Source organism: Panthera tigris, chromosome A2 (genome assembly GCF_018350195.1).
Source record: "Panthera tigris isolate Pti1 chromosome A2, P.tigris_Pti1_mat1.1, whole genome shotgun sequence".
In the NCBI taxonomy this organism is placed as follows: domain Eukaryota; kingdom Metazoa; phylum Chordata; class Mammalia; order Carnivora; family Felidae; genus Panthera; species Panthera tigris.
The window spans coordinates 56,250,228-56,275,847 of record NC_056661.1 but is presented as its reverse complement, the minus strand read 5'-3'; the positions used below and the strand labels follow the sequence as shown (position 1 = coordinate 56,275,847).

Below are 25,620 nucleotides of genomic sequence, written 5' to 3'. Positions count from 1 at the left end.
GCTGGCAGAGGGCAGCCATGAAACTCTGCATGAGGGCAGGCGCCCGGGGCAACGCAAACACCCTGCAGTCAAGTCCAGCCAGGGCCTCTGCTCGGTGAGGGGCCAGTCCTAGTGGCATCGCCATTAGTCCCAGAGCAGTTGGTTTTCAACCTGCCTGGGATCTCACCCTACATCCTGGAGTCCGGAGCATTAAGCTGGGGATAGGCCTAAACCAGGGGGATAATCAGGCTTCAACACCAGTCCTGCAGTCAAGCCCAGGATGGGCAGCCTTTCCACAGAGAGTCTGTGAAAAAGCCCTTTATTCTCCCCAGTGCTATCTGGGCCAGGCCAAGGCAGGGTGAGGCCCATCCGGGACCCTGAGCCTTGCCCCCGGGGCAAAGCTGGGTGGGAGGCCTGATGCCCCCCCTCCCCCATACAGACACTGTAGACCTCACAGAGCTCCCTGAAAGCCAGAGGGTCTCTCTGCTCATGGCTCACGGGGTCTCAACACAGAGCTCCAGGTCAGCAGCCCTGGGCCTAAAGAGTATTTAAAAAAGAAACAAACAAAAAACCCTCCAAAGCTATAATAAATCACCACACTTGACATCTAGAAGGTATTTTTTCTCCTTTAAATGCAAATCCAGGCTTCTGACTTTTCTTGGGGAGAGAAATGGTTGAGGATCTGGCCATACTGGGCCCATGGTCCTGCCTGATGACAGACAGAGCAGGGGTAGCCACACCCAGATGGGGCATGCTGTTCCTCTGCCCTAGTCCTCACAGCTCCCTATTGCTCGCCATACTTGGCCTGCTCCTCCCCCATTGGTCACCTTCTTGCCTGCTGCCATGCTCACAGAGGACCCATTTCAAAGAGCAGCAGTCTGATCTGCGGACCCGGGCTCAGCCATTCCCAGGGAACCTGATTTAGAACACCAAGTCCCGAGGGGCAGGATCCAAGACTTCCCACAGCTCTGCACGGCTAGTGGGAACGTCAGGGCCTTCCACTCTGCTGCATCCTGTATTTAACTTTTACAAGACCTTACCAATGTGATGCCACCACACTGGTTCTGATCCAAAACCACGTGGCCATCATAGCCACCAAGCCTCAATTTCCCAGATGCCCTCATTTCTCAGTTCCATATGGTCAAGATATCATTTGAAAAGCCCTCTGATGGGGCACCTGGGTGGCTCAGTTGGTTAAGCGTCCGACTTCAGCTCAGGTCATGATCCCACGGTCCGTGGATTCGAGCCCTGTGTCTGGCTCTGTGCTGACAGCTCGGAGCCTGGAGCCTGCTTCAGATTCTGTGTCTCCCTCTCTCTCTCTGTCCCTCCCCCGTTCATGCTCTGTCTCTCACTGTCTCAAAAATAAATAAACATTAAAAAAAAAGAAAAGAAAAGAAAAGCCCTGTGATAACCTGGTGTCTATTCTCAAACTGGACTTTCAGGTGGTCTCCTGGGGTTGGAAGCTCAGCTCTGCCCACCCTCGGCCGCCGCCTCTGCCTGTCTCTGTATTTGGAACAATGCCCTCATGGCTCCCGAAGCACCCACAGAGAGTATGGGGAAGGTCGGTGAGATCAGACCATGTTGAGACGAGGTTCCCACTTCCGGGCTGAGTGACCTGGGGCAAGTTACCTCACCTCTCTGGGCTTCTGGTTGTCTCATCTTTGCAGTGGGGATCATTCCTGCCCTTCTTGCCCAACAGAAATGTGGGAATCAAGAGGGGACACACTTTGCCAGCTACAAACCCCTGTGTAGGCATGTGGGGCTGTCTCTGCTGTGCTCCCACTGCTGATCAGAGAAGAAGGGCTCAGTAGAGAGTCTTTTGTTGGGATTGTCAAGGCCAAAAAGAGGGATTCAGGATAAGTGTCCTCCAGCCAAGCACCAAACTAAGCACTTCCTGCTTGGGAAACCAGAAATGTCTCTTGTGGATCTGTACAGAGCTTTATACTTTCAGAAGCCCCTTTCCCTGCATCCTTCCCACTGCTTACCTGGTCTCAAGCAATAAAGTTTACAAAACAGCTTCCCTGACTATGATCTCATCTGTGTATGGCATTGCCCTCTTCCTTTTCTATATATATAGCTATTTTCTATATACTCTGCCAGACCCTTACCCCCAGCTAAGCCAGGGTAGTCCTTGTTGGTTTTGACTTTTTGACTGCATAAAGACGACCAGAGCTTCCAACCCTTGGGGCTCACTCGGAAAGATTTTTCAGAATACACACACACACACACACACACACACACACACACACACACACAGAGCCAAAAATCTTCTGGCTGAGCCAAATTAAATACAGAGGCCTCTAGTTATTTCCATACGTGCAAAATGGACTCAAATAAAGCAGTTCTCTGTGGCAGGCTCCAGCAGACAGGGCTGGGCCAGGCCCCAGGGACGCCCCGGGAGTGCCGGGCGGGAGGCACAGGCTGGGGAGGCTGGCGCTGGGACAGAGTGTGGGCAGAGAGGAGGAAGATGCCCGCTGTGCAGGCCTCGCTGCCTCCGGCCCACCCTGCTGGCCAGGGCCAGGCGTGCGGCCGTCTGGGAGCCTGGGACAGCCTCGGCCCCAGCTCTCCAGTCCCACCCAGACTGGCACCCATACTAAGCTTGCCTACCCTCAACAGCCAGAAAGCACTTTCTAAAATGCAAATCGCTCAAGTCTTTTTGGGCATAAAATCTTTGTCATGGTCCAGGCGTCTCAATGGGGCACTTCCTCTGGCCTCCCACAGGCTCCCAACCCACCTCCCAGCCTGCTGCCCCTCCCGCTGACCCCACCTCACTCCCAGGCTGCAGCTCTGCGGCGCTGTGACTCCCGGCCTGGCCCTGGATGCGCCACCACGGAGGGAGCAGAGCCCACAAGAGCCCACGGGACTGCTCTGCCCAGCTGTGAGCTGACCCCAGGAGGCGGCGCATTTCATGTGTCTGGGTCCGCAGTGATGAAAACCCACGTATAAAATGCGTAAATGAGTAAATAAATGAACGGACGACGGCGTGAAAGATACTACACTGACAACAACAGATGCTCGCACAGAAATAACTCATAGCGTCCTGTCACAATGTTTTAAAACAGATTTTCATTTTTTAAAGCAGTTTTAGGTTCCCAGAAACACTGAGCAGAAAGTAGAGATATCCCATATTCTCCATCACCCCCTCACCCCACCCCACGCATAACCTCCCCCGCTCTCACCTCCCCAGCCCTCTCTGTGCTGCATTTGCTAATCCATGGACCTACACTGACATGAGGTTTTCACCCCAAGTCCACAGTTTACAGGAGGCTTCACTCTTGGTGGCGCGGACAACCACTACTGGAGACGGATGCAGCGTCATCTCCCCATTTCATGGATGGAGAAACTGACGTGCAGTGGGGCGATGTGACTTAGCACAGCCCACACAACCCCACACAGGTGACTGAGGCACCGGCCCAAGCACTTCACGCCCCCCACCTTCCGCATGGTCTTCCCTCTCCTGGGAAAGCCTCCCCCTCACCTGCCGCCCCCCATCTTCCCACGTCTGGGGGAAAGATGGAGGCTCAGGATAGGGAGCACCAACCCCTCAACCTCCTGCACCTGCAGCTTTGGCACACGGCCCTTCCCTGTAGACTGCCTGTCTGGCACCTGGCAGAAAGGGGCTGTGTGACCTTGGGTAAGTGACTTGGCTTCTCTGTGCCTCCGTCTGCTGGCCATAAAATGTGGGTACTGTCTATCTCACAGGCAAATGATAATGCAGACACAAATCCTCAGCCTGGGGCCTGTCACCCAGAGTGCTCAGGGTAGCTGCTGTTATTATCACGATATAGGATTATTACTCCCCACGGTGCACGGGGGCCATGGGGACTAAGGGAGGGACTCTAAGGCTGTGAGTGTGCAACAACGGGAAGAAGCCTTAAGCACACCCTTTGTTCACAAGTAGGCGCTGGACCATGTGACCCAACCCCAGCACGTGCACCTGAGGAGAGCGAGGGGTGAGCTGACAGGGCATGGCCACTGCTCAGAGCAGAATGGGGCTGGGACTCAGGCCCACGGTTTGTTTTTTTAACTAAACTGGGTTGAGGGCCCACTGGGTGCCAAGCACTGTAAGGTGCAAGGGGTAGTATATGTTCCTAAAAATATATCAGAATATTATTGAAACTAATACAGGAATTGCAACTAAAATTTGCCAAGCACCTGTTATGTGCCAGGCTCCAAAAGCAGCACCATTAGAAGCAGCAGGGTGGAAGAGACCACGTGGTGAGAAGGGAAGGGGACCTGGCAGAGGCCTAGGGAAGCCCGGGACTGACACAGTGTGGTGGGAGGAAGCCGGGAAAGCCTGGTCGCTTAGGCCAGGGAAGAGCGCTCAGAGTGTCCAGAGGCCAAGCAAGGTGAGGGGCCAACCTGTCTTGGGGCAAAGGCAGGTGCCACTGCCCAACTCTGCCAGCAGGCAAGGGGCAAGGAGGGCAGCAGGCAGGGCCTGTGGAGCCACTCAGCAGAGTCCCAGTCCTGCCTGGGGAGCCAAGGCATGACGGCAAGAGCCTTGGGCACTCCTGACCTGATGCGAGCCCAGGAAAGTCCTCGCCTGATGGGGACGCACGAGCCTGGCCTCCCCTAGCCACCTGTAGACACAGTGCCTTTGACACAGACTTCTCTGAATGGGGCAGGCATCGCTTGGTCTTCAAGGCTGGGAAACTGGCCCGGCCTCCAGCTTCCCCAGTTGGGTCAACGCGGCCAAGGGCCGTTTAGGGAACTCTACGCTTTGTCCTGGGAACCCACCCCAACAAACTGGACATCTCCGCCTCCACACGACAGGTCCTTGACTAAAACCACCAAAATGTCTGGGATGTGCTTTGAAATAATCTGGGGGCAATGAAATACAATTGTCTGTAGGGGTCATCGTACCATTCTCTCTAGTTCTGTGTATGTTTAAAATATTCCATAAGGAAAAGTTCAAAATAGTGCTAAGAATCTGCTATCCACATCAAGGCCTTCCCCGGGCCATTTCGCCAATTTTTACTAAGTAGGAAAACAAAAACAAAATCCCAGTTCCTGCCCATTTAAGTTATGGCTCTTAGAAAAGTCAGTGGCCCCAAAGAAACAGAGAGGAGTTTGCATGGCTGCACCTCCCCCGCTCCTTCCTCCTCTGGTAACAGCAGAGGAAAGAGCTGCTTCCCCAAACACTTCCTTTCCAACTGCCCCCCCACCCCCGCACGGGACTAACTGCACTTCGGGGTCCAGTCCAGGGCCTGTACGGGGAAATCACGGCAGGAATAACAACTGTGGTCGATACCAATTAATAAGAACCGTAGGAACGACTGGCATTTAGTGAACACCTACTACAAGTCTGGCACCGTTCTAGCCCCCCCTTTCTTGTCATCTCCGTGGAGAGTCATCCCAGGGAATGTGGAAGACAGTTCTTACACCCAGATGACCTCCTGGGGCCGGCAAACACTGCTGCTGGGGTTCAAGGCCACTTGCCAGGGCTTCCAAGGGTCCTCTGTCAACTCTGCAAAATGACAGTGCACCTCTGTGCCCATCTGAGTGCCAGGGCCCAGTGGGGTCCTGCCGGTGCCTTCCCTCTCCTCTGCCCACCATTCTAAGGCCCAGACTCCCCCCACCTAGTGATGTCAGGGAGCAGGAAAGATACATTAACCAGAATACCAAATGACCTTCTGCAAAGCTTGGGCATTATTTTCATTTTTGTCTTGGTTTGCTTATCCGTAAAGTGGGAATGCCACCAGCTACATACTAAGGGTCCGGGGAAGTTCAAATAAGGTAAGTATGTAAAATTCAAAGGCCACCCAAATGTCAGATACTATCATTTTTATTCTGTGGCCTGTTCCGGCTCCGGTCTCAAACCTCTGCCAACTCCAGACCCACCAAAAACAGTTGTGGCTTTGCTCAAAGCCAGCTGAACCCTTTCCCTTTCATACCAGCAGGTTCTAGGCACTGTTGTATATGTCACCCACAACCACCTCGCACGATCCCCACTCACAGAGGTGGCCACCTTGCCCTGGCCATTCATTCACAGAGGAGCAGAATTGGGACTCATGTCAACTTTCTCCAGCCCAAATGTCACCTTCTTCCCGCTGCGGCCAGCTGCCTCACTGCCTGGCGGCTGGACCAGGCTGGGGAGGGCAGGACAGCACAGTGAAGGACCCAAGGCCAGGCTCTGGAGCTCTCAGCCGCATTCGGCACCAGGAGCAACCCCAGGTAGACCAGATGCCACACTTGCCCTAAGTACCAGATCTCAGCACAGGCATCCGGTGGAGAACTCTGGAGGCCACCATGCCCCACCTCAGGGGCATGGGGCTGAGGCATCAGCCTCAATGTCCCCACTCCTGAAGTGTCCCCAGGGGGCCTCTCCATCACCCACGGTGCAGACCATTTCCCTGTCCTGTCTAAGAAACCTTCACTCTGAGAGCCAAGCCACCTTATTTTGCAATTTTTCCAACCCATAGGCAAAGCGATTCCCAAAATGCTTTGGACCGTCCTCTACAAGCACATGCACAAGCCTATGGGCCTTCGTCGTCTGTCACCAAGTCTGCGACTGTCTCGCTCGTGAGCAGCACCACGACCCTCGCGTGGCTCCCCTCAACTCGCACCCCTCTTCTTCCTTCTCACTCTTACCTCTGGCTTTGTCTGTGGCCAAAAGGAGAGAAGATGCATTCCTGTCTAACAACACATCTCCCCTGAATGAGTACCATGGTCCAATTTCAGCACAGTTGGACCTGGAAGCCCTGATGTCACAGCTAAAAGCTAGCACCTCTCGGGTGTTAACTGTGTGGCATTTAAGCACTTCGCGTGGATTAATTTGTTTAATCCTCATAGAAACTCCCTTGGTTCCTACTGTCACCTACATTTTACAAATGGGGAAACCAAGGCACAGGAAGCCTGAGGACCACGCCTGAAATCACAGAGAGTGTGCGGAGCAGAGCTGGGGTTAGGGCTATGGGCGGGCTGGCCACAGAATCTGCTCCCCTAACACTGGGTCAAACGTCCTTCCTCAGCAAATGACCACAAGAGTCACTAAGCCCACCCCTCTTCACAAAGGGGAAACCGAGGCCCAGAAAGGGGATGGTAAGAGGTGACGGGTGCCGGAGCTTCTAGGGAGGCTGAATGCCAACAGCCAGTTAGAGCCAGCTCTGCCCAGGCCTCTGGAGGGAGAGAACCTTCCAAGCTTAGCAAGAATCAGGATGGATAGTAACAACCACAATGATTATAATTAACATTTATTGAGCACTTACTGTATATAATACGATAAGGCACGGTTTTAAGTGTTTCACGTGTAGTGACTCATTTAATTCTTGTGTCACCTAGCCTCCCTGCCAGAAAAAGGAAAAGCAAACACCAGTTGCTTCCATCTTTTAAAACAGCCACCGGGGACAAAGTATTCACGGTGGTGGACAGACCTGGACTGGGCTTGGGCAACAGGCGATTTTGGGGAACCTGAGTGAGGAGGCTGTCTCCTAGCTGGGGATTCTTCCAAACTTTCCAGTTTATTAACAGTCCTTCTCCTCTCTCGTGGGAGCGAGTTCAGCAGCCCACATGCATGTGTGTCTCCTAATGACGTCAAAGGCCCTGGCCTTGGGTTTCCTCACCATGCAGAAGCTGGTTGTGTTTGCTCTGGTCCTGCAGAGAGTCAGGGGACAGCTGGCTTTTGTCCCCAAGAGCCCGGTCTGTGCTGAGGCTGGCCTGGGGCAAGTGTGCTCCCTTCAGACTGCACAAGTGCTCGGGACCAAAGGGCTCGGTCTCAGATTCCGGTTGGAGCATCTGGGGGAGCAGCTCTTGGGGTCTGAGGGATCTGGCAAGACACCAGGGGGGCCCAGAGGGTTTTCATCAAACCAGCCTGAGGCTGGGACATTTGGGAACATTTTGGAAATGATGACACCAGGGGATACCAGACACACCTGTTCCATGGCTTGGGAAAGATGCAAAAGACTCCATTGTGACGGCGACATATTTTGTTAAAGGTTACTTAATCCCAGAGGAGGCACGGGCTGGCTAATGAAGAACACAGACCCCAAAGCCAGGCGGACTGAGTGCAAATCCCAGCTCTAAGACCTGCCGGCCAGTGACCCTGGGCAAGTCATATAACCTTTCCCCAACTGTTCCCCAAATGGGGACGGAATGCTATTATTATTATTACTACACTGACCTTTGAGCAAAGAGGAAAAAACAAATGTGGTCATAGTTTCCCCGTCCAGACAAACAAGGAGGGACTCTTGCTATGCTTCTGCATCTGGGCCTTCAGTTCAGATTAGGCTGTCACCATGTTAGGAAAGCGGCAAACCGAGGAAAGAAAACGGAAAGAATGACCCTCTCCATCAAGAAGCAGGGAAGCCATGGCTACGTTCAAATAAAGCATAAAAGGACATTAAAGTCAGAGCAGCTAGGACCATGCCTTACCCTCAAGGACGGGGGTTGCACAAAAAGCCATGCAGCTCCAGAAGCCACTGAAAAAGAAAACCGCGAGGAGCCACTTTAACTCAGTAGCTCTCCAAAGAGAAGCGGCAGTGATGATGCTGATGTTGACAGCTGTCACTTGTTGGGGCATCTAATAGGTATAAGTCACCTGGCCAAGCTTCATATCCCCTCTGGGGAGCCCCATTTCATGGATGGGAAAATCAAGGCTCAGACAGGGAGGCAACATCACCGAAGCCACACAGCTGGGAAGAGGCAGAGTTGGTTTTGTGCCACCCCGAGGCCTGTGTTCTGTGACACATTGTTTCAAATCATTAATCCTGGTTCCTTTACATCTAGCCCAGGGCCTGGCACAAAGCAGGGGCTCAGTAGCTGGTGAGTGAAAAAAGGAACACAGGAAAGTGCAACAGTGGGTCTTAATCACCTTCTGAGAACAAAGCACCCCCCAGCGCAGGAGAGCATGCGGGTGCATTCGCTCACAGACACCCGGCTGTGCCTACCACTTGGCCACAGGCATCAGGACGCACAGGCCCAGGGCTTAAAGGGGCACTTGCCCGTCTAGGGGTACAGCCACAGCAGCCAGAGGAGTGGCAGGTCCAGGTGGCACCACGCCATGTTTTCCACCATAATCACCATCTATTGCCTCTCAGCAGCAGCTCAGGCAGGGTGAACGGCCAGATTCTCCAAGGCTGCACCAATTAATTCTTCAAGAGCCTTAATGGCCTTTAAACTCATTATGCTTCGATTCTGAGGACAAGTGATAAATCACATTCAACGGCCTTTGAGCATCCTCCCCCACCACACAAACACACACACGCTTCTGGGCCTGGGGGGCCCAGGCCACCTCTGCGGAGCTCTCCCCTGGGGCCCCTGGCCTGGTGCAAGCCCACTGGGCAGATATTCCACACGTCATCACAATTCAGAGGAAATTTACAAAAGGGGAAGGAAGAGAATCCCACAGGTCACTGGCGGTGGGAAGAGCAGAGTGCTGACTTGGACAGTCGCAGTTGGAGCTGGAGACGTGGGGCCGACTAGCACTGCCAGGGCTGTCGGACGCATCCTCAAGCATCTCTGTGAAGCGGGTATCATCCCCTTCCACGGAGGGGGCCACTGAGGCTCAGAGGGATGTGGCAACTTGCGTAGCGTCACAAAGCTGAGCTGGGATTTCAAAGTCCGTCTGCCTCCCCAAGCCCTCCTCTGCTGATGCCCTGAGCTGCTCTGGACTCACAGATTCTCCTGGCAAACCAAGATATCTCGTTCCACAGAATCTGGTCAAATAGCACCCGCACACACGCACACACACACATATACATCCTGAGCTCCTGGAGCCCGGGGAGCCCTGTTCAGTCCCTTCCAGAAACACCTATTTGCCCAGTCATCACACTGTCTGACCGTGCAGCTGTCAGTCCTGTCCACGTTTTTGAACTGGAGCTGTGTAAATATTAGCACAGCTAGTTCATAGTCCGGCTTCCTTGAGCAAAAGCCTGAAAATCCTGGCAGGGGCTGGCAGGGGCCCTCCAGAGGCCCTCCATCAGAACATCTGGGTTCGACTCCAGGATACCCTTGTCATATTCTGGACAAGTCGTTGGATTCCCTATCTTAACAGCCCCTTTAGAAAGGGAGGGTAAGAAAGGGAGGGTAACAGCCCATTTAGAAAGGGCAGCCTGGGCTGCCGCAAGTCTCAAACAGCAAACCATCATGGTGCTGCCATGTGAGGTGCCATGGGCTGTTAGGGTGGCATGGCTGTGCTTAGAAGGGCTGTCTTGGAGCTGTTACAGACTGGGGGTCTCCTGAGGTCCCTGGAGCATGCTGGCTCCTTTCTGGGTTTAGAGAGGGTTTATCTGGAATGGCCAGCTGGAGGGACTCTGGGTGGGGGGGCAAGCCGGCCAGCCCAAGCAGCTACTGGCTAAGCCTCCACAGGCCAGGAGCTGGCCTGATTTGTTTCTCCCACCCCACCCACTTCCTTCAGAACCACATACCAGGCACTCCACAGCAGTGATCCACCTGCTCTGAGGCTGAAGGGTGAACTTCGGGCTGTGTTGGAGCAGGGCTTCTCAATCTCCAGGACACCTGGTCCGTGTTCTGAGACTGGGGGAGCAGGGGTTTATCACCACCCCTGACGACAAAAGGACCAAAGCAGGCTTCCCTGCAGCTAGAAGATTTAGATTGGATACAAAGAAGGACTTCCAATAAGAAGAGCCTGGCCTTGGGACCTTCACTGTGCTGTCCTGCCCTCCCCAGCCTGGTCCAGCCGCCAGGCAGTGAGGCAGCTGGCCGCAGCGGGAAGAAGGTGACATTTGGGCTGGAGAAATGTACACGAGTGGTGGCCACGGGCATCCCAACTGGAAAGGTGACACTGGAGAGGTCCTAACAGAGGGGCACCAGGGAAACCCTCTCTCAGCTGGGAGTGGAGGAAGAGGTGTAGCCTGCAGAGCATGCCGACTGTGTCCCTGCCAGTCTACTGGTGCCAGGAGGACAAACACTGAGTTTTGCTCCCTGCTGTGTCCCCGGTGCCTAGACAGGGAATGCTCAGGGAAGGTACTCAATAAACCGCAGAGCCGGGGGTGCTGATGAGAACGAACACACTCAACCTCAGTTTGCTCTCCGGCGATGTGGGGGGTGCCGGAGCCACAGGGACAAGAATGCAAATGCAATACCGGGTGGGACAGCTGCATAAGGCAGCGGCACGTGTGGGATATGAATATCGTGACCCCCATTCTCGGACTGATGCCACCAATTCTAGACAGCTGGCCCTGCAGCTGCAGCTTGCCCAGCCCCCACCCCAGACACAAGAAGCAACGGGTTCTTGGGAACCACACCCCCACAACCACCCATGGAGCCTTCAGGGCCCAGCGTCCCAGGCTCCTGGGGTGAGGAGGGGGCAGAGGGGAACACATGCATGTTCTCAGTGCAACTGCCAGACACACACTGCAGAATTTTTGAACTCAGAGATCAAACGGCTGCAGGTGGGCTTGCCCCCGCAGCCCCCAGGGGGCCCGACGCAAGCCCAGTCGGCTTGTCAACAAACCGCCTGGCTCCTGGCTCCTCCGAGGGGCCTGCAGACAGCTCGGGGGGCAGCTGTGCTGGCGAGCGTAGCAAGGAAATCGATATTCTCAGCACATACACACTCTCTCTCTCTCTCTCTCTCCCTGTCTCCATAAATGCGGGCCTTGGACACTCAGGCAGCCACCCACAGCCCCAAAGCAGAAAAGGGTTGCTCTCTGGGATACACCTTTATTCCCCCGACCCCACAAAGACTCCATCCCTGAGCACACCAGGCGCACAGAAACACGCACACGCCATCCCATCGGCAGACCCCTCACTGCCGCACTCAACACAACAGCGGCAGCCACACAGATCTCAGGTTCCCCGACGCACTCCTGGGTGGCCCGGCCGGGAGCACACCTGGAGCACCTGCGCACAGCCTCACACGCGCTTGCACAGGGTCTCCCTGACGGCGCACGCGTGACCCTGGACACAGGCCCAGGGTCTCGCGGAACTAGGCCCACGGGGAGACTCCCTGGCAGCCTCCGCCCGCCCGCAACGATGCCCGCGGGCCACACTCCGACTCACAAACTCCAGTCCGCTCGCTCCCAGCTGGCACCGATACCCACTCCCATCAGTTTCTCCCATGGAAGCTCACCCCCACACAAGCTCCCATCCCAACAGTCACTCGCCAGGGAGTGCACCCCCCCCCCCCGCCCCGTCCTGACACCATCTCTTCTTCTCACACGCACAAACTCAGGTCCCAGGTCCGGGTGCACCCACACCACTCAGCCTCCCTCCACCCTGTCAGCCCTCCTCCCTCTCTCACACACAGGCACTCCCCACACACATCCTGACGGTCTCACGCACGCCGGCACACCCATCCCCGCAGCCTCGCCGGCACACGCTCGCACTTACAGTCCCGACAGACTCTACCGAACCAACGCAGGCAACACAGCACCCGGCTCTCTCACGAACCCACAACATACCGCACGCCAACTGTGCGACGGCTGGGTGCCGCTGGCATCCCCACCCCGCCCCGCCGGCCTAGGTCCGCGCAGCTCCTCCCCAAAGCCCTCTCGCCCAAGGCCCCGGCGCTCACCCCCCCACCCGCCCCGACCCTTACCCGCTGTCAAGCTCCAGCTCCAGCAGGGACTGGGTCCGCTCCGAGTTGCAGTGCAGGCACCACATGGCGGCCGCGGCGGGAGCTGACGGGGCCGGGCGCCCGGGACCCAGGCCCCGCCGAGCACTGCCGACTCCCGCCGGGGCGGCCGGATCCCGGGGCGGACACCCGACCACCCGGAGACCTGACCACCCGCCACGCGACCACGTCGGGTCACCTGGTCCAGTGCCCGCCGGTTCCCGCTACTCCCGGCCGCAAGTCTGAGCCCCCAGACCAGCCGAGCCCACTCCTCCACCACCACCACACCACCACCGCCGCCACCCGCCCGCCTGGCGCAGAGCGAGGCCCGGCCGGAGGAATGTGGCCCGTGAGGGGGCGGAGCCAGGGGCGGGGCCGGAGGACGGACTGCGCCGGGGGGGGCGGGGCCGCGCGGAGCCTCGTGGGGAAGCGCGGGGGCGGGGCTGCAGGCAAGGGGCGGGGCAGGAAGGGGCGGGGCTGCGCACGGGGGCGGGGCGAGCAGAGCCAAGTCCGGAGGAGAGCCGGGGCGAAGTTTTCTGGGGGGACAGCATCCCCTGTACCTTTTCCGGGAGGGCGGTGCGCTCCCTCCAAAACAGAGTCCCCACACATACATATCTTCCTCCCCAACGTGTAAGCACAGCAAATACAAAACCCACACCAACCGGCTGTAGCCTACTCTGCTGACGGCGCCAATGTCTGCCAATCCCGGCTTTGGCCTCGGTTTATAAAATGAGGCCTTTGCTCCCCGGAAAGGTGTGGTTTGTGGGCTCTGAAGCTCCTGACCCAGAGAAAAAAGTGGGTTCCATCCTGAGGCTGGGGACACCCATTTGGGGACTTTTTGGTGAGAATCTGATGAAAGCAGCTTCTTTTTCCCTAAGCCTATCCAACCTCCTACTCTTCCCTCACCCAGAGACAACTTTCAACACCCCCCCCCCACCCCGCCCCGCCATCCCGCCCTTGGCAGGCTTCACAGTCATCCTAATTCGCTATTAGAGCTCGTTACCTATACTTGGTTTTCAAGACACTGTGATAGAGGTAGAGCTATTAGTGGCCCCATTTTCCGTTAAAGGAAACTAAGGCTTACCCTTAACTGGGTTAATTCTAAGAGGCTTTCCCTCACTTCCTCTTCCAGAGCTGCTCAGCTCTCCCTACCATAAGCAGTCATGGCTTGCTATGCTCAATTTGCACACTTACGGGTTTATTATTTGTCTTTGGGCTTCACGAAGGCAGGCATAGCACCCACTACCCACACTTGTGGGATGCCCAAATATGGTTGGGAGACAATCAAGCAGCCACAGATACAAACAAGACCCCACCTGCCCCACCTGCAAATCCACTTCCTGGAGGGCTAGGCAGCTGGAAGTTCTGCGGGAGTCAGGAAGCTATAGGAAGCCACTAATGCAGGGACATCATCTTGTGCCTTTTTGAAGCTTTCATTTGGAGGGGGTGGTGCAAAAAGCCTAATGATGAGTGTTATTCCCATATGGGGAAAGTGGGGTGGGGTGGGGTGGGGGACAGTGGAGGAAGAGGGCTGGGCTGGCCCAGCTTGCAGCACAAGAAAAGGCCACCCCTAGATGCAGTTTAGTGTACCAGGGTTCCCAGGCAACAAGCTGAGTGGGAATCCAGTGCCCCTCACTGCCCGTCTCCACATATCTTCTCTTCACTTCTGTTGTTGTCTCTGCCACACTGAGAATAAATAAAGACTCAGAATGGGAGAAAATATTTGTGAATCACATATAGTATCCATGCCATATAAAGAACTCTTGCAACTCAACAATAAAAAGGTAAATAGCCCAGTTAAAAAAATGGGCTAAGGATCTGAATAGGCATTTCTTCAGAGAAGATATATGAAGGGCCAAGAAACATGAAAAGAGGTCGAACATCACCAGTCATCAGGGAAATGCAAATCAAAACCACAATGAGCTATCACCTCCTACCCACCAAGATGGTTGGAATCAGGAAGATGGACCAAAGGACCTACACGCAAGGGTTCTGGAAGGAGAAGACTGCTGAGACACGCTGCTCAGAAACTGCTACCACATCCAGCGGCCTGGCTGGGAGAGGAGGGAGTTAGGAGGGGATAGGGTTGAAATCGTCCAGTTGGGGGTGTGGAAAACTCCCACCCCAGCTTGAACGGCCCTCTAAAAATAGGCTGCAATAAATGGAGCCAAGAGAATTCCCCCAGCCCAGCTGCTGGAGCACTCCAGACACGGGCTCCGACAGCCTCACGACCTGGATTCTCCAAGAATTCCAGGCACTTGTCCAGACCCACGGCCTTAGCCGCCTGCCAGGATGGTCTTGGCGACATGGTTCCGGCCGGGATTTAGAAGAAGGGGGTTGAATTTCCCCTTCAGTATTTGGAATACCAGAGGATGGAGTCGCTGGAAACCAAATGCCTCTTAATTCTCTTGTTCTGTTTTATCTTCCTACAAAGTGTGCCTCTTGCTTTTGCTGGGTTAACTGCCTCGCAGATTAATAATGTAGGGAATTGGGAGGCGAGCGAAAAAGTTCCAGCCTGGAGAGGCAGAGAGAGCCAATTTTTCTGCTAAAATGACTAGACGGGGCAGATTTCTTACATATCCCGTTTGGGCAAATTGCTTAGCCTTCCGAGTTGCAGTTTCTCAACGGTAAAGTGTGGCTCGTGGACCACATCTACCCTGGCAGATTCTCCTTGCCGTTTAATTTAATGTAGCAAGCATTTATTAGTGCTTACTCTGTGCCTGTCATCTGAGGCCTCAATGGGACACTGATGTGACAAGTGTCCCCAGGATGATGTTAAGATAATCTGGAGGAAGAGCCTGTAACTCTGCCCCATGAGAGGCTCCCAAGATGAAGGGACTTTTGGGCTAGGCCTTGAGGAATGAGTAGGAGCCCATATATAGGGTGTAAGATTCAAGAAAGTCATGAAAATGTTTAGTTGCACTGTCCCGTCCTAGGTTTCAGCCCTGAGTTGCTTGCCTTGGCCTGTTTCACATGCCATCACCGACTTCATCCCAATCCGCCTGGCTTCTGACAGCCTCCCTGCTCTGCTTCCATCAGACATGTATGTAGTACCTCGTCATCCGAAAGCCAACCTCTGCAGTCCCTCTCCCGGAGCTGCCGGGATGAAGGCCAGTCCCTCCACACAGCTGGCCTCCAGGCCTGTGTGCCCTGACTGAGGCTTATCTCGCCAGCCCTGGACATTCATGATGCCCCTTGCGTGCACACCGCACCTCCAGCAGCAAAATACTTCTTTCAGACCCCCCAAATCCCGCTGTGTCTGGCTCATGGCTAAGGCTCTTGGTTTTGGCTTTCACTGTCACTTCTCCCAGAAAGCCACCCCTAGCCAGCCCCTCGTCCAAGTTAGAAAGTCCTCTTACACACTCCCAGGTTTACTCTGTACCTGCCCTCCCATCACAACAATGAGCTGTATTGTCACTGCCAGGCCTCCCTCAGGCCTACTATGAGGCCTGGGGCACAGAGGTGCTCAGCAGTTGAGTAAATCCAGCCTAAGAGTCAAATCTGGTCCACTGCCTGCTTTTTAAAAATAAAGTGTTTTGTGCAGGCCTGCTGTGGACAAACCCTGGAAAAGCAGAAGTCGTATGTCATGGAGATTCCTGGAGATGGGCCTCTGCCCTCTAAGCCTGAAGGCTTGTTAGGACAGGGGTGGGAAGGGGAAAGGAGGACTTTTCACTCTATGCCCTCCCCACACCCCTTTTTTTAAATTTACATCCAAGTTAGTTAACATATAATGCAATAATGATTTCAGGAGTAGAATCCAGCGATTCATCCTCTTATACCCTTTTATAGTTTTCAGAACTTTAGGGGTGCCTGGGGTGGCTCAGTCGGTTAAGTGTCCGCCTTCCGCTCAGGTCATGATCTCATGGTTCGTAGGTTCGAGTCCCGTGTCGGGCTCTGTGCTGACAGCTCAGAGCCTGGAGCCTGTTTCCAATTCTGTGTCTCCCTCTCTCTGTGACTCTTCCCCGTTCATGCTCTGTCTCTCTCTGTCTCAAAAATAAATAAACGTTAAAAAAAAAAAGAAAGAAAGAAAGAAAGCTGGTGCAATACAGAAATCAATACAAGTCACGGCAACCCACGGGACCAGAGGTCTCGCATCTTGTGGGAGACTCAAGCCCTCCAGAGCCAGTCCTCAAAGACCCCAAATTCCGTACTGTACTTAAGTTACCTCTTGGGCCACCCTGGTTTCCTTGTCCTTCGAGTAGGTGGTGTCTTACTGACAGCCACGAAAATCAATTGGAGTTGCGTTATAGCCCTCTCGAGTTCCCCTCTCAGTGCCTGTTGATCATTAATCTGTTCATAACACTGAATGGACTTCCCTATCTCACAGCCAGGATGCTGGGTCCAGGAGGACGCGCTGTGATCATCCTTCCAGCACAAGCCCTCATTTTACAGACAGGGAAACTGAGGCCCAGGGTGCCAAAGGGATGTGCCCTGGGGTGTGTGTGGCCAGGTACCACTACAGACAAAGACACTGGCCCAGGAGTCCTGCCTCCTGGGCCACAGTACCCCATTGTCGGCACGACACAGCAGGACTTGCACAATCCAGCATACGGCCTGGGTGACTGAGGCGTGGGTTCCGTACCGAACAGAACTTATTCGTCTGAGTGTTGCATGCTGTGGAAAACCAGACACAGCTGTGCAGAATGCAGAATTGTGTAGTTTTACCTCAGAGAAGCTAGTCAGCCCCCCAGTAGAGAAAATTTCCAAACAAATCAAGCTGATCTTAAGGGACAGGTTACTTTCAAAATTTCAAGCAGTTTTCACTGGTTATCATTCAGTCCCTGACTCTTTCCAGCCTCCTTCCCAGATACCTAGCTACGATATAGCTCCTCCCAGAATGCACCATGCACTCCTCTGTTCCAGTGCCTTTGCTTATGCTCTTCCCACTTCCTGGGCTGCCCTATTCATCTGCTTGGCAATGTCCTACTCAACCATCAAGACACAGCCAAATATCACAGGGGAAGCCTCTCCCTTTGCCCCATCCCCTAGGTGGGGAGAGAACCCCCCACCTAGACTGTGGGCACCTTGGAGACAGGGACAATGGCTCTCCATCCACTCTCCTGGTGGTGGGGTTCAGACGCTGCCACCGCTCTACGTGACTAGCCACCAGCGGAGTTGAGTCCCAACCATAAAAGCTCAGCAGTACTGGGGTTCGCCAAGACCTGGACCGCGAGGGTTGAGATTCAAGTGGCTTTAACATTAGCATAGCCTAGGGCTTCAGGGCTGGAAAGAGTCACCAGAACCCAGTGCTGCCTGACTATTGGGTGAGGAGCCTGAGCCTAGGGAGGGGGGGAGCACTTCCCCAAGTCACTCTGAGGCACAGCCAAGAGTTGGTCATCTGACTTCCTTTCCATGGCTCCTTCCCCACTGCTCTGACAAAGCAAACCACAGAGTCAGGGAACCATTGTGGTTTGAGGTGTAAGAAAGCTGTTTTCCTGTGGTCTTTAAATGAACAATAAAAATTAGATGCAGTTCTGTTATGCCAACAGTTGACAAGGGGATTAACACAGGCTGTGAGGGCATGGGAAAATCCTTAGGGAGGGGTTGCAATAACAGAACCGCATGGTTAGGACACAGGGTCAGATGCAAGGAGAAACCAAATGAAATGGAACAAAACCCCGTACCAGTATAGGATGGCTCTGTAGGAGCTCTGAAAAAGTCAGGATGTGCTCAGTGACTGACAATGTGAACAAAACAGCTGGGAATGATCACCTCCTCCAAGAAGCCCACCATGCTTCTAGGTCCCGAGCGCCCACTGCGACCCCTACCACCCAGTGGGTGATAGTTCGTCATAAAAGGGAAGGGAGGTGGTGGTGGCGGCCGTGGGTCACAAGGTGCTCATTGCATCCCTCCTAGGTCTGGCCACTCCTGTGGGCACGCTCCATCCGTCCTGGTCCCTCTGCTGGGCCCAGCCAGGTAAGCTGGCTGCTTGGCCCGGAGGTGAGGGGGCAGGGCCTGTGGAGAACAGACCTGTGGCTTCTGAGTGCAGCTACTGCAATTATGGGTCTCTGTTCAAGTGGATGGGAAATGGCCATTTGCCAGTCTTCTCGCAGGATTCAAGAGGCCTGACGACATCAGGAAGAAATCTAGAAGCAAACATCTGAGCTGCTACCTTCACCAGTGGAGGGCTCTTCCCTGAGCCCGCACTGACCCCCGAATCACACTGTGCACCACGCTTCCCATCAGGCGGCCCTGCCAGCCCCCTGGATACAATCAAAAGTGACCCCCACCTCAGCCCCTCAAACTCACCCCTCCTTTCCCTGGCTGGTGGCAGAAGGAAGCCACCGCCAGATCCTCAGGGATAGAGGGGCAGGGCCCACGATGCTTGTGCGGAGGGAGTCAGCCCTCCCTTGGGGACAGCTCCAGGAAAATGACTCCAGGCCTCTTCCAGGTCCAACCCCTCTGTGTCCACTCTCTGGACCTGAGAGGGACCTCAGTTCTCCGCTGCAGGTGGGAGAGGCAGCCTTGTGGCCAGTGGGCCTGGACATGCATCTTTAGCTCCCTATCAATCCCCTTATGTGACCTCGGGTGAGTCACACAGCTTCCTGGGGCCTCGGTGTATTCACCTGTACACCTTCCTTGCAGGAGCGGTGCGGGGCTTGGCAAGAACACCCATAACTGCCTAGCCAGTGCCGGATACCCAGCAGGCCTTCAGAGCCTGGTAGTCCCTTCCCCTGTGCCACCGTTGCCCCCACAGAGTGGGAAGGCTCACGGCGTGGGCACCTGGTGGCATCATAACCTGGCTTCCCAGCATCTCATGTTCGATCTTACCTCTTGGGCAAGTGGATGGGTCTTTCTGAACCTCCTTTCCCCACCTCCCTGCCTCTACCTGCCTCTTCCTTAAGTCCGGGGACTGCTACCTCCCGAGACGGCCAAGGCCACCCATCATGGGGCACACACTCTGGGTCAGGCACTTTACAGAAGTGATCGCATTCAATGTTCAACAACCCTCCCCTCCATTTTACAGATACATTGTGGCTCAGAGAGGTTGAGTAACTTACTTAAGGCCACACACCTAGAGGCTGGATGATAGGGATTTGAGCACCTGTCCATTTGGCCCGCAGACCATTAACGTAACCACGAAGCTAGACCTGCCTGGTCTTCCCCCTACACAAAGTGCTTATTGAATGCAGGTTCCGTGCTAAATGCTTTACCTATCATCTCATTTAAGCCTTATAATAAACTTCTAAGGAACACACTACTATTGTCCTCATCCTATCATCCAGAAAGAGAAACTGAGCCTCAGAAAGGTTAATGGGGCACCTGGGCGGCTCAGTTGGTTAAGCATCCGACTTCAGCTCAAGTCATGACCTCACAGTTCATGAGTTCAAGCCCCGTGTCGGGCTCTGCACTGACAGTTCAGGGCCTGGAGCCTGTTTGGATTCTCTGTCTCCCTCTCTCTCTCTGCCCCTCCCCCGCTTATGTGCACGTGCACTCTCTCTCTCTCTCTCTCTTTCTCTCAAAAATAAATAAATAAACATTAAACAAAAAAAAAAGAAAGGTTAAGGAATTTGTTTGAGGCCAAGCAGCTAGTAAGTAAGGATTTGAACCCAGGGCTGTCTGATTCCCAAGTCTGTGCTTATAACACCATTCCCTTTGGTCTTCAAGGTTTAGTTCCAAGAAGTCCCCCGCAGAAGACCATTTCCCTTCGTGACTGATGTAATGGAAATAACAAAAGCAAATCTAGCCCCCACATGCCCCACCGGCTATGGAGTCAGACTCCCGGCCCTGTCCCCTTATTGGCAGGGTGGTCTCGGGCAGGGCCTCTCTGAGCCTCAGTCTTCTCTGTCAAATGGGAAGGGATAACAATGCATATCACTGAGGTTGTTGCAAAGACTTCAGTGACATATCAAGTGCTGGGCCCCCAGCAAGAGTTCTGCCTCCCACTGCCCCCACTTCACCAGCTCCCAGGACCCAGGTCACAAATCCCGGTTCCTTTTGCCCTGGGGAACGCCCCACCTCCCTTCTGGAGTGGAGAGCAGCTGGGGAGAGGCAGGAGGGGCATCGTGGTGGCCAGGCCTGGGAAGGACTTGAGGCTTTTGCCAGTTCTGCTGAGGCGTCCCAGAGGCCCGGGTGCGGTCAAATCGGGCAAGCAGTCCTGCCTTTTTCCCTTCTCCCCAGCTGCCTGTGCCTCTCCCTTCCTCCCTCAACAAGCCTGCCCCGGGGTTGAGCTCGCGCTCAGAGGGCCCCTTGAACTAGTTTGCGAGAGGAAGGAGGAATTAGGTTCTGTGGTTCCAAGCCCCACCCCCACGCCTACAGTCTGGGCAAGAGACAGACCCCACATGTGAAGGGCTCTGAGACCGCACACACATGTTCCAACAGACGGCGGCCCGCTTGCTGTCACCTCCTCTGAGGGACCTTCTGGGACACCCCCAGGTAAAGCACATCCCCGTTCTCTCTAGCTCATCTAATTCCCTGTGAAGCCCATCTCCCAGCCTATATTTATCTTGCTTAATTACTTGCTTCTTTACGGTCTGTCCCCTCCACCAGAACGAAGATCTTCATGTGAAGGAGGGGACTTTGTTTACCACGGTATCCCCAGGATCCAGATGGCACCTGCTCTACAGTACGTGCTCAATAAATGTCTGATAAATGAGTGAGTCCTGTTGACCCAGTCATTCTCACTCAGGACAACCAGAGCGATGGCACAAGGCCTGTCAGCTGGGAATGGCAGGCCCCCGCCCGCTCCCTGTTCTCGCCCTTATCTTATTCCGTCGGGGCCAGCGCCCCTTTTTACACCACAGATAGTCTCTGGAAGTCTACCCATTTTCATCTCCGGCGTGCCCATTGCTTATGGGATCCAGCCGCTCAAGACTTTATCAATAAAAGAGGCATCCCTTTAAGCAAAGCGAATGACCATCCTTGACGTATTCGGGGTTCTTTCCTAGTCGCTTTGCTTAAACCAGGGCCCATCTGTATTAAAGGGAGCAGGTAACGTGAGGGAATCTAGAAAGAAATACAGAAATCTGCAAGGCCTGGTTCTGTTTCGGAACGTCCCAGCCGGCCACCACTGATCCAGACGCGTGGCGTTCCAGGGAATGCCTGGAAGTAGGGAAGCAGCTGGCTTACTCTTCTGCAGTGCGTGCATACCACAGAAACGGCTACCGCGGGGGTGCCAAGCCAGTGCCCCAGCGGCCCTCTCCCTTAATGAATTTATAACGTTCATTTATAACAAGTGCTGGGGACGCCTGTTTGGCGAACGGATGCCACTAAGTGCTCCTAACCGACAGCTTCTCTTAAGTGGGTTAAACATTCCCCTCTGCAATCGTCTTTATGTTATTGATTTAAACACCTTCCTTTGTCCCAGGGGGAGGAAGATGGCAACCAGCTTGACTCGACTCCACTGATTCGGAATTAATGGACGTGGGATATGTGTGATGTCTGAGTCATTGTTTGAATAAATCTATAACGGAGAACGTGGGCGTTCCTGAATGCGTTTCAACAACCGCCCCCAACATTTATGATTACCTATTACGTGTCAGGCACTGGCTACGTATCTCAGAGGATACAGAACCAAAGAGGCGTGGGCCCTACCTTCCGGAAGCTTGGTGGGTAAAGGGACTGCAGGCAAATCAGAGTCATTGGTGCCAGCCCTGTTCCCACAGGAGTTCACATAATCCTGACAGCCACTCTATACGGTGGGTAGGCATCCCAGTTTATCACGGAGGCCCTGAAGCCCAGAGAGGCTAAGTAATTTGTCCAAAGACACACAACCTGTAAAGGACGGAGCTGGGATTAGAACCCACCTACACTGACGCTCAGCCTGTGTTCTTCCCATGCCACCGGTGGTTCTCAAATCAATGGAAATGCAAATTTCCACACTCGGTGATTCTGATGAATCTGCACTAGCCAGGGCACTGAAATGGGCCACCAGTGCAGTGTGGGAGCCACCTGGCAGAGGGCTGGGGGGATGGCCATTTAGGGAAGGCTTCCTGGAAGAGGTGATGCCTGTCTTGGGATTTGTGGCACGAAAGGGAATTCACGGGGTGGCCCGGCAAGAGAAGGGCACTCCAGGTACAGGGAACAGCATAGGCAAAAGCTTGGTTCGCTTGGGAAAGTAGAATCATACATCGTACACACAAAATCTACATCTATGTGGAGTGCGAAGAGTGGGGACGGGTGAGCAGTGAGGAATGAGGCCACAGGATGAAGGGGGCAGAATTCTGCTGGCAGAAATGGCCTGGATTTGGGGCGCCCGAGTGGCTCAGTCGGTTGAGCGTCCGTCTTCGGCTCAGGTCATGATCTCTCTGTTTGTGAGCTCCAGCCCCGCATCGGGCTCCGTGCTGACAGCTCAGAGCCTGGAGCCTGCTTCGGATTCTGGGTCTCCCTCTCTCTCTGCCCCTCCCCCACTCGCACTCTGTCCCTATCTCTCTCAAAAATAAATAAACATTAAAAAAAATTTTTTTTTAAAAGAGCAGAAGAAATCAGTTCATTAAAAAAAAAAAAAAAAAAAAAAAAAGTGGCCTGGATTTAGCCCCAGGTTGGTTTTCCCAATGACCACATAGCACCTGTATACCGATTACTTAACACTATTCTTTGTATCAGGGAAACTATGCATTTGCTCCATCAACAAAGAATCCCAGTCTCACTGAGAATAAATTCAGTTTTCCCATAAAAACAAATCACCAAAACACCGTTATAAAATCCTGCTTGGATCCTGTCACCCGCAGACGGCCTGTGCTTCAGCCCCGCTCTGTGTTTGTTTAACACAGGAATTAGTTAAGTACGGAGAATCCGTGTTATAGAAGGCAGCCATAAAACAGAAGGATCACTTTTATATCCTGATCGGGAATGAGATACACGATATATTGCCAGGTGAAACCAGGAAGGTGATGAATGCTGTATTCGGGTACAGAAGGAAGGGAGAGGAGTAAACACATGCAGGCTGACATATGCATAAAGTATCTGGATGGCGGTTACCTCTGGGGGAACCTGACAGGGCCGGGAGGGCAGCTCAGTGCTCATTGTGTGCCTTTTGTATCTTTAACTGTTGAGCCTTGTGACTATATAACTTCCTATAAAATAACAAGATACAATTAAGCCTTCTTTTGAGTGATAAAGAGGCGTTAAAGAACTTTAGCACCCACGGACACTTTGGTCTTGAAATACTTGGAAGGGCCGGAAGAGCATTGGGAAGGGAATAGCATTCTTCTGGGTCCCACGTCATTATTTTCCTTGTTACCGAACGCTGAATCTGTGGCTCACCTGGAATCATTTCATGTGGCTCGGGTCTCAGGGATCTGAGAATACGCTTTTTTCCAACAAGAAATATCCTTAAGCATGTAGTGTAACTTGACCGCCGCAGAAGGCTGGGGAGGGCCCAGGTGGGGCCTGGGCCCAGTGGAGGGGCGGGGGGGTGGGGGGTGGGGTGGGGAGGTCAAGGCCCTCTTCCCATCCTTTTGGGAACAAGACTAGGCTGCCATCCCACAAGGTCAGGCCCCCCCGGGGAGCACCTCCGAATGCTGGGTAGTGCTCCCCATACGCTCTCCTACGGCCAGTTATCAAGTCCTGTTGCGTAGCCCACAAGGAAAACGGGAGACACAGAGAGGTTAAGTGAGGTTAAGCGGTATGCCCTGAGGCCGCTCCCCTGCTAGTGGCAGAGCTGGGATTCCAACCTGTAGGCCTAGGCAGGGAAAGCCTAGGAGCCTCTGAACCAAGCCGGCCTGGGGCGGGTAAGGGAATGCGACCCCACCCCACGAAACAAGAGTAAACCTTAAGACCCAGACTGGGCCACCCCAGACTCCTGGAGCGGATCCACAACGAGCATCCCTTACGCAGCACAACCCACAGACAACTTTGGTCTCTCTCGCCATTTCCATAAGTGAGTATAATTTATGTGTCTAATAGCAAAGATATCAAGGTTGGGAACCCCCTGGAGTGTTAGAAATGCAATTTGTAATTACAAGCACACAACAATTTGTTCAACATGTCAGCTACGTCCGCGGTAATTATTACCCTGGTTAAGGGTAATCCCCGCTGCGCATGGGGATGGGAAGCCAGGAGTGGGGGCACTGGGCTTGGAACCCGGTTGTCTTCCTTGAGGCCATTTCTTCTCCCAAGACCCCTCCTGTTCCCTCCCACAGTGGGCCAATATCCCTATGGTGGCTGCCCCCCGGTGGGCCTCTCACGGGCTCGGCCCTGCCTGCGGGTGCCTAAGTACGGATCAGTGGGCACCTCCTTCTTGGGAGGCATCCCTAGTGGATCCTGACACCTGCTCTCAGGAGGGGCCCTGTTCCAGGCTTGCTTCCCATTTTTCCTCGACAGTCTGGGGATAACGCTACCTTCTAGTAAGTTCCCTCCTGCTGTAGGCTGCTTGCGATGCAGCCTCTAGCTCCTTCCCCTTGGCCTCCTTTGGTGGTCACCTGGAGTTCTACGCTAGGGACAGTTAGGTACACTAGCAGTGGCCACGGCTGCCACTTCCGGAGCACCGATTCTGTGCCCGGTGCTCCACGGCGCTCACACTGGGGCGCAGCAACCTTCCTAGCCACACAGAGGGCAGAGTCCACATCTTACCCAAGGGACAGAGGCCCGGAAGTACCAAGGCACTCGCACAAAATGCAAGACGCACAGATCACAGGGAAGCGAGATTCGATACGGTGGGTGGTCCGAGCCATGAGGGTCCCCACTCTGGGACGCAGCCTCTGGTTGGAAAGGGCACTTCCTCATTCAACACACATCGGCTCCTTTTGTGCTTTAACTCCAGTGCGAGGGACAGGGGCCATGTGGAGCTGGGGAAGGGAGTTCCAGGCTCTGAAGGCTTGCTAAATGTCCAGCACTGGCTAGACTAACCGTTGGGCACTCACTCTGTGTTTTACACACGTGATTTGTCAATGCCCCTGTCCGCCCTGTGAGGCTGGGACTTCATTAACTGCAGATCAGAGATCAGGACCCCGGCACTGCCCTGTAAAGTGGGGGTTCACCCAGAAGTCCCCAGGTTGGGCTTGCTGGCAAATTATGATTGGTTTGAGACCACAGTTCAGGGCACAGCTGGTGGAGCCCTCCCTGGAGAGGACGAAAGATAGGGTGGCGAAAACTGCAGGCCAGAGCCACCGAACCAGCAGTCTGGGTGTCGGGTCAGGGTGCGGGTGAGGAGCAGGGGGCAGTGTGGCTGGCCCTGGCCTGATCAGAGT

The 25,620-nt window shown here is 54.3% G+C and overlaps 1 protein-coding gene across 4 annotated transcripts in view; it reads right to left on the bottom strand.

The window, feature by feature from the left end:
• The window catches only part of IQSEC1 (IQ motif and Sec7 domain ArfGEF 1), a 121,283-nt gene that overhangs the window by 58,398 nt on the left and 37,265 nt on the right, over positions 1 to 25,620 (bottom strand). Inside the window, exon 1 of one of the 4 annotated variants that reach the window (XM_042979612.1) lies at positions 12,476 to 12,822. The exons of the other annotated variants lie outside the window; for them this stretch is intronic. Within the exon in view, the coding sequence (XP_042835546.1) occupies positions 12,476 to 12,540 (65 nt within the window). The 5' untranslated portion in view covers positions 12,541 to 12,822. Of the gene's footprint in view, positions 1 to 12,475; positions 12,823 to 25,620 lie in introns of those variants that run through there. 4 annotated transcript variants of the gene reach the window in all.